The sequence below is a fragment of the Oryctolagus cuniculus genome, chromosome 21 (genome assembly GCF_051225735.1).
Source record: "Oryctolagus cuniculus isolate XC-2025 breed Fujian yellow rabbit chromosome 21, ASM5122573v1, whole genome shotgun sequence".
Taxonomy (NCBI): Eukaryota; Metazoa; Chordata; class Mammalia; order Lagomorpha; family Leporidae; genus Oryctolagus; species Oryctolagus cuniculus.
This window is the reverse complement of record NC_142887.1, coordinates 35695671-35704040: the sequence shown is the minus strand read 5'-3', so window position 1 is coordinate 35704040 and position 8370 is coordinate 35695671. Positions and strand designations below refer to the sequence as shown.

At 61.5% G+C, this 8370-nt stretch overlaps 1 protein-coding gene across 2 annotated transcripts in view; it reads right to left on the bottom strand.

Moving 5' to 3' along the window:
* DGCR2 (DiGeorge syndrome critical region gene 2) overlaps positions 1–8370 on the bottom strand; it is an 83223-nt gene that overhangs the window by 2284 nt on the left and 72569 nt on the right. For both annotated transcript variants that reach the window (XM_051837255.3, XM_051837252.3), the window contains 3 exons: positions 6011–6214; positions 1166–1318; positions 494–730 (listed from right to left, as the gene is read on the bottom strand). In XM_051837255.3, the coding sequence (XP_051693215.1) occupies positions 494–730; positions 1166–1318; positions 6011–6214 (594 nt within the window). The remainder of the gene's footprint in view (positions 1–493; positions 731–1165; positions 1319–6010; positions 6215–8370) is intronic.

Here is an 8370-nt window from a genome sequence, read left to right as displayed (position 1 = left end):
CTGCGGGAGAAGGTGGGGTCAGGGGCGCAGGCCTGGCTGCAGCCGGCACAACTGGGGACACCTCCTGCCCAGCGCTCCCTCCTCTCGTCTAGGGGGTGGTAAGCAGGCCCCAGGCGGCCCCCTCAGACCTGACCCTAAGCGTGTATGGCACTGCTCCTGGCCGGCCACACAGGGTCTGTGTGAACAGGCGTGGGACACCAGCAAGGTCCACAGGGTTAGCGCCCGGCCACAGGGGCAGATGTGCAGGGCCTGACACCCTCTCCCAGCCACACAGCCCCGTGAGGGGGGGGGGGGGCTCCCCAGGCCTCCCCAGAGCCCTCTGCACAGATCCACCAGAGGTGCCCAGGGCAGGCGACCAGGGCCCTGTGCCCAGGCAACTCTGCAAGAAGCGTTAGAAGCAAATGAGAGAGGAGTGCAGAAGGCCCAGAGCAAGCAGGGGGTGCTGGGCGCCCTGTGCGGCCGTGGGATCCCTCCCTGGCGGGGCGGGGGGCACCTGCAGGGTCGTAGAACACGCTGTCCGGGTTGATGGAAGCCTCGTAGGGCGGCGGCGGGTCATCGGGCTGGTCGATGTCCGGGTACTTGTAAGCCGTGTAGGGAGGCGGAGGGTCGTGGAAGTGGAACGTGCCGCCTTCGCCGTCGTCGGAGAGGTGCAGCGGGGTGAGGCCCGTGCCGAGCCCGTCGGGGCCATAATCAAACCCAGGGATCCTCCGGCCGAGGTTGAAGTGGTGTACTGAGGCCGAGAGACAGGGACATTCTGGTACCTGGAGGTGGCCGCCTGGCCCCCGAGCCCTCCCCCGACCCTGCAAGGCCACGTTCGGCCTGCAGGAACAGCCGGCCGGGCACTGTGTTTTGGGGGCTTGGCCCACAGAGTCCCTGCTCCCCTTACGGCTCAGGGAGAACGGACGAGCAGGGTCGGAAGGAACAGCCGTGGCCCAGAGGAGCCAGGGCCCCAGGGAGACTGAGCCTTCGAGCCTGACCTGATGCCCCGCACCAGGACAGGGTCAGCCACAGACACAGGTGACCCCGCTATCTTTACTGGGCACGGCTGAGCAGCACAGGCCGGCGAGGCCGCCATGCTCTCTGAGCCGCCCCTCGGCCCCCAGTGTCTCTGGCGGGTGGCCCACCCTCACGGCTCAGCCATCGGGGAAGGCGCGCTGGCACTCACGGTTTGCTCCGATCAGGGACTCAATGCGCTCCCGGCGCCGCTGGCGCAGCCGGTGGACCATGAAAAGCAGCAGCGAGAGGATGAGGAAGGAGGAAATGCAACTGACAACCAGGCGCATCCCGCTGGCCATGGAGTCGAACAGGCTGTTGCCATCTGTGACGTGGAGAGGAAGGGGGGCCGTGCTCTAGCAAAGGAGCCTCTGGCCTCCCCGCCACCCCCAATGCGCCTGGCCGGGCGAGGCCACAGCCTCCCCCCAGGCCAGGGAAGCAGACCAGGCACATTCGTTTTCCAGACTCCTTACACAGGGAACAGGAACCGCTCAAAAACCAGGACTGCTGTACGGCACCCGAAGCAGAACAGCCAATCACAGGTCCGGAGCAACGTTCCACGCCACGGCCACCTGTGGGGCTGCCTCCCTCGCCCTGGTCATCCTGGCTCTAGAGCCCAAGCAGCTGCTGCGTGCAGATGGACACCCTGACTGCCACCGAGCTGGGGTGCAGTGCTGTCCCAGGACGGGCGTCCAAGTAGCTCTGGGAGCACAGGTGGAGCCAGCGGGCACGACGCCTGCAGGGCCGCCTGCCCCGGGTGCCCTGCTGTGCACGGGCCACCGCCTGCCCCGGGTGCCCTGCTGTGCACGGGCCGCCTGCCCCGGGTGCCCTGCTGTGCACGGGCCGCCTGCCCGGGTGCCCTGCTGTGCACGGGCCACCGCCTGCCCCGGGTGCCCTGCTGTGCACGGGCCACCGCCTGCCCCGGGTGCCCTGCTGTGCACGGGCCACCTGCCCCGGGTGCCCTGCTGTGCACGGGCCACCTGCCCCGGGTGCCCTGCTGTGCACGGGCCACCACCTGCCCCGGGTGCCCTGCTGTGCACGGGCCACCTGCCCCGGGTGCCCTGCTGTGCACGGGCCACCACCTGCCCCGGGTGCCCTGCTGTGCACGGGCCACCACCTGCCCCGGGTGCCCTGCTGTGCACGGGCCACCTGCCCCGGGTGCCCTGCTGTGCACGGGCCACCACCTGCCCCGGGTGCCCTGCTGTGCACGGGCCACCACCTGCCCCGGGTGCCCTGCTGTGCACGGGCCACCTGCCCCGGGTGCCCTGCTGTGCACAGGCCACCGCCTGCCCCGGGTGCCCTGCTGTGCACGGGCCACCTGCCCCAGGTGCCCTGCTGTGCACAGGCCACCGCCTGCCCCGGGTGCCCTGCTGTGCACGGGCCACCGCCTGCCCCGGGTGCCCTGCTGTGCACGGGCCACCTGCCCCGGGTGCCCTGCTGTGCACGGGCCACCACCTGCCCCGGGTGCCCTGCTGTGCACGGGCCACCTGCCCCGGGTGCCCTGCTGTGCACGGGCCACCGCCTGCCCCGGGTGCCCTGCTGTGCACGGGCCACCGCCTGCCCCGGGTGCCCTGCTGTGCACGGGCCACCGCCTGCCCCGGGTGCCCTGCTGTGCACGGGCCACCGCCTGCCCCGGGTGCCCTGCTGTGCACGGGCCACCGCCTGCCCCGGGTGCCCTGCTGTGCACGGGCCACCTGCCCCGGGTGCCCTGCTGTGCACGGGCCACCGCCTGCCCCGGGTGCCCTGCTGTGCACGGGCCACCGCCTGCCCCGGGTGCCCTGCTGTGCACGGGCCACCGCCTGCCCCGGGTGCCCTGCTGTGCACGGGCCACCGCCTGCCCCGGGTGCCCTGCTGTGCACGGGCCACCGCCTGCCCCGGGTGCCCTGCTGTGCACGGGTCACCACCGCCTGCCCCCTCCTTGCTCGAGGGGGCCAGACATCAGCCTGCCCCGAGCCCACACAGGTGTGCGGGGCAGACAGTGCACAGAGCATCACACTCAGTGATGGGGCCCAGCTGCCCCGGGAAATGACAGGGCCAAGAGGAGGCTGCACGGCCCTGGTCCTATCCATTTCCGGAGTCGGGGTGAGGAGGCGGGGGAGCAGCTGAGGCGCCTCTCCAGCCCCTCCCAGGCTTCTGACCTCCCATTCTTCTGGGATCGCCACTTGAGGGCGCATGAGCACGGAGCAGGTGGAGGCCAGGGAGGCTGCTCCCAGCACACATCTGGTCTAAGACAGGGTGGAGGCCCTGCCCAGGAACACGCGGTTAGGGGCTCCCTAGGAGCTGCTGATTGGAGGAGAGCACGGGTGTGAGTGGTAGCAGGTGCGAGGGAGGAGAACTTCTCCTGGCCAAGTGCCCACAATGCTTGGCAACTCGCGGGTCAGGAATCGGCACCAGGAGTACCTGCCACGCAGACAGTGGCGGCCACAGGCACTTCTGAAGCAGCAGTGGCCAGCTCGCTCCTGGAAGCGAGAAGACCCCAGGCGGGCAGGTCCGGCTGAGCTCCAGCAACAGCAAGGGCGGGCCACTGCCATCTCTGCCAGCCTCGACAGGCAGGTCCCCAACAGCCAGCCCCGGGAGACCATTCAGGACCCACACGGAAGGGGCAGGACTCCCTGGGCCCAGGCCACTCCACCCGCCACAGGTGACCACAGTCTGCCCGTGCCTTCCGCCCAGAGGGGCAGAAAGCACCTTGAAAAGCTGCACCTGCTGCTGACAACACTGTGAAGTGGACATGTGGCAAGGTCATGTCCATCCCTCGACTGGCTGCTTTTCTTGCCGCCTCTGGTCCCTCCTGCAGACTCAAGGAAACACTCCATCCCGGTCTGTGGGGGAAGTCCATCGGCCCAGGAGGCCCATCCTGGTCTGTGGGGGAAGTCCCTCGGCCCGGGAGGCCAGGGCCCCAGCCTAGTAACTGCTGCCCAGCTCAGAGATCACAAGGTGCTCCTAATCCACACCGCGATGACCAAAATAAGCCCAACATAAAAAGCCAAGACTCTGTGGCGGATACGTCCCACCTGGAGGGCCTCTGTGGGTGAGACCCAGTGGAAAGAAGCGGCCACCAAAAAAGGAGGTACTTTTCTCTGCTTATGGCCTTGTCTAAACACTGACAGTTTGTGGATTCAAAAGGCCTCCACAGCCTAGGCAGCTCATGTCAAGAGCCTCGAGTGATCGCTTATGTCATACATAAGAGTGTTAATTGTTAAATTAACAACAGGAGTCACTGTGCACTAACTTCTCTCAAAGAGTTGTATTAGGAAACAGCGGTAAAACTTGGTCTCAAAGATTTATTTCATTTTATGGAATTAGGTGGAAGATATTCTTATGTCTCGTAAGTTTTAGCTGTGCCTAAGTATCCAACCCCATTCCTTGCTTTCTAAGGTGCTTCCTTAATTAATGATAAAACTTGCTCTCAAGGACTTACTTTCTCCTAATGTATTATGTGGAGGATATTCTTACGTCTCCTAAGTTATAGTTGCATCTAAGTGCTTGCAAAAGATGCATCATTCTTGGGGGCCTCTCAAATAAATAAATAAAAATCTTAAAAAAAATAAAAATGAGGGTGCTGTGATGGTTACCCCTGAGGAGCAGGTGAGCCCCTGAGCAATACAAGGACGTCCCAAAGGCAGGCCCTGGGAGACAGCCCCAGCAGGGGACCCCGGCAGCTCGACTCTGAGCCCTTCCTAGGTCCTCAGAGTTAGGCAGGCTCCAGAAGCCGCTCTCACCCACAGAGGAGGTATCCTCATATACACTCTTACAAAGCCTGGACAGAGTGGCCAGGCAGAACCGGGATGGATTCCTGAGACACAGAACCAGGAATCCAGGCCGCGTGGGTAGTAAAGGACAGTCTGACCTACTTGGAAGGTAACCAGACTGCAGGTTTGGCAGTGACGTGGCTGGGGACTTCGGAAAATCGGTAAGCACCCAACCAGTTGCACCTATGCAAGCAGAGCACTGCTGAGCCTGGGGTGCGGGGTGGCCCGAGCACCACCCTCACTCGACTCTAGCTGTGTGTGTCCCCTGGGGGCTCAGCTGCCAACACACCCCCATGCTTCCCCACAGTCGGCTGGCTACAGCACCACACCAGGAGCCTCACAACATGCTCTCCAAAAGACAGCCCTAACTGTTGCGGCCCACACACCACCACGCCAGCCGTTCGTCCACAGGACCCCCAGGGTGGAGAGAGCAACCCCCCATCCACTCACCCACCCCACACGCTGTTCTCCAGGTTCAGAAGCCCCTGCCACATCACCCTCACTGGGCCACCCAGGAAACAGACCTGCTTTTGAACGGACAGCACAGATACGCAGCCCTGACCAAGCCACATAGAGGGCCAGGGAGCTAAGGGCCCAGTGAGCAGGAGCCCACGTGCTCATCTCCTCCATCAGGTGACCAGAGTCCTGCACAAGGGCCACTGAGCCGTGAAGACTTTGACCTTGACACGGAGAGGAATCTCAGTCTTTTTAGAGATCCTATCTGCATGACAACTGTCACTATCTTCCACATCCTCACACAGAAGACAGGAAGAGCTCAACCGTGCACAGAAATTGAAAGCCTAGCTCTGAATCTTAGAGATAGAGAGAAAGGAGTGGGTATGGTGGTGCAGCAGGGTAAGCCACTGATCGGGGCGCCCACATCCTGCACCAGGGAAGCGACCGGGATCAGTCCCACTCCCACTTCTCAACCAGCTTCCTCTACTACGTAGCCTGGGAGGCAACAGAGGACGGCCCAAGGGCTTGGGTCCCTGCCACCCACAAAGGGGAACCGGATGCCGCTCCGAGCTCCTGGCTCCTGGTTTCGGCCTGGGCCATTCCTGGCCGTTGTGGGCATTTGGGGAGGGAACCAACAGATGGAAGATCCGTCAGGTGCTTTCTCTCCCTCTCCCACACCATCTTTCTCTCCTCTCCCTGTGCCTTTCAACTAAGTAGATAAACACAACTTGCACTAAGGAAGCAAGGGGATGGGGGAGCCTTCGGCCATGGACAAGGAGGCCGGCTTACAACGTCCCCAAGAGCCTCACCTGGGTCCAGACACATGAACTTGCAGCACTCCTTGGGGTCCTTGCGGTACTGCTGGCAGCCCTGGGGCCGCTCACAGAGGGCGGCCACGCACATCTCAGGCTCCCCTCCGTGACAGGTGCAGCTCAGGCACGGGTCATCCCCCTTGGGGGTGAAATAGAATCCTTCGTCCACCACATTGTCCTTGATGTCGACACACGTCTGACCTGCAGGGGCACACGTGCACAGAAGTCTGCGTTACGGGCGAAAGGAGCCGAGACCCTCTTGCCTGGGCCTGGGCCTCGGGGGACAAACAGGGATGCAGAGGAGTCGGCCAGATGGGGCCAGAGTTCTCCCAGGGCTGCCCCATGCACAGGAGTGGGTGTCCAAAAGAGGTCCCTACAGGCAGCAGCACACTGCGAGGCCGAAGCTGCCAGATTTTGAGGCCGAGGCCCCTCTGAAGTGCTCGCCTGCGAGCTGCCCGAGCAGCGTCCTCCCGAGGTCCTCTCTATTCTAAGAGGCGGCTGTTGGGGACACCAGCCATTTTAAAGTCCCAACGTCTAAAGTGAGTTTCCCGAGGAGCTACCAGCTCTGCCTGGGAAGCCCTGAGACACACATGGTCAACTCTGCACAGAACCGGTTTGGGATTGGAGTAGGGGGAAGGGCCATGGCCGGGGCCTATCCTGGGAAGTGAGGGAGTAGTGGGGAACAGGACAGCTACCTGGGAGGGGGCGCGTGCTCGGACAAAGGGATAAGAGAAGGAAGCTGTGTCAGCCTCCAAATGCGGCGGGGATGTCTCACTGAAGACCTCAGAAGCTCCACCATGACGGTCTGTGCTCCCCCCCCCCCCCCGACTTGGCTCAAATTCATGCCACCTGCGTGGTCAGGGGCTCCCAAGGCAAGAAACTCACATAAAATGACTCCTTGCTAAACATGGAGAAAAGAATGAAGAAACGTGAACGCGGTCCCTTACAGAGGAACATGGGACCACATTAACCAACATGTGTGAAGTGGGAGTACCAGGGGCAGAGAGAGGGAAAGCAGCAGAAAGAATGAGAAAAACGAATGCTGAAAATCCCCCAGACCCACTGCAAAGCAACACCTACAACGTGCCAGAAGCTCAACAAGTTTCAAGTGGATAAAAGGCGGAAGACCCCCACGCCGACACGTCGTGGGAGAAATGCCCACAGCCAAAGACTGAGGCCGTGGTGGGCAGTGGGGGTGACGACCCCCAAGTGCTCAGTGAACTCTGGGCAGCCGGGAGCACTGACCCAACCAATAAGTCTGAACAGTGAAGACGAGGCCAGCACCGTGGCTCAATAGGCTAATCCTCCACCTGCGGCGCCGGCACACCGGGTTCTAGTCCCGGTCGGGGCGCCGGATTCTGTCCCGGTTGCCCCTCTTCCAGGCCAGCTCTCTGCTGTGGCCCGGGAGTGCAGTGGAGGATGGCCCAAGTGCTTGGGCCCTGCACCCCATGGGAGACCAGGAGAAGCACCTGGCTCCTGCCTTCGGATCAGCACGGTGCACCAGCCACAGCGGCCATTGGAAGGTGAACCAACGGCAAAGGAAGACCTTTCTCTGTCTCTCTCTCACTGTCCACTCTGCCTGTCAAAAAAAAAAAAAAAAAAAAAGAAGAAAGAAAGAAAGAAAGAAAGAAAAGAAAAGAAAAGAAAAGAAAAGAAAAGAAAAGAAAAGAAAAGAAAAGAAAAGAAAAACGAAGCTGAAGTGAAGACCCTCCCAGACAGACAAAAGTAGGGCTCTCTCTGCTGCTGGTGCACCTGCCTCACAAGAAAGACCCCAGGAAGCTCTCAGGACAAACAAGCAGAGTAGAAGACACGACATAATGCTAAGTCAGTACAGGTGCCTGTTATCTGTCCTTTATTATTTTAAAAAGGATTTTCTAATTTATGTTTAGTTGGAAGGCGGAGGTGAGAAAGAGGGCAGAGGGAGTTGAAGAGACAGACCTTCCATCTGACTACTGGTTCACTCCCCAAATGCCCACAACAGGTAGGGCTGGGCCAGGCCAAGTCAGGAGCCAAGAACTCCCCACAGGTCTACCAGGTAGGTGGCAGGGGCTCAAGTATTTGAGCCATCATCTGCTGCCTCTCAGGGTAAGCATTAGCAGGAAGCTGGACTGGGAACCGAGTAGCCCAGACTCCAACTCTGGTGTGAGAAGGGAGCTACCCAAGCAGCGGCTTCCCCTATTGTACTGTAAGGCCCACTGCTCTCCACCTTTTTATCTGATTTGAAAAGCCACTGTGTCAGACAGCAAAGGGTACAACGTAGCACTGGGTCGACAACCCAACAACAGCACAAAGCAGGTGTGTGAGAACAAAACCAAGCTGGACTAATGAAACTTGACCTAAATCCACACCTCATAAAA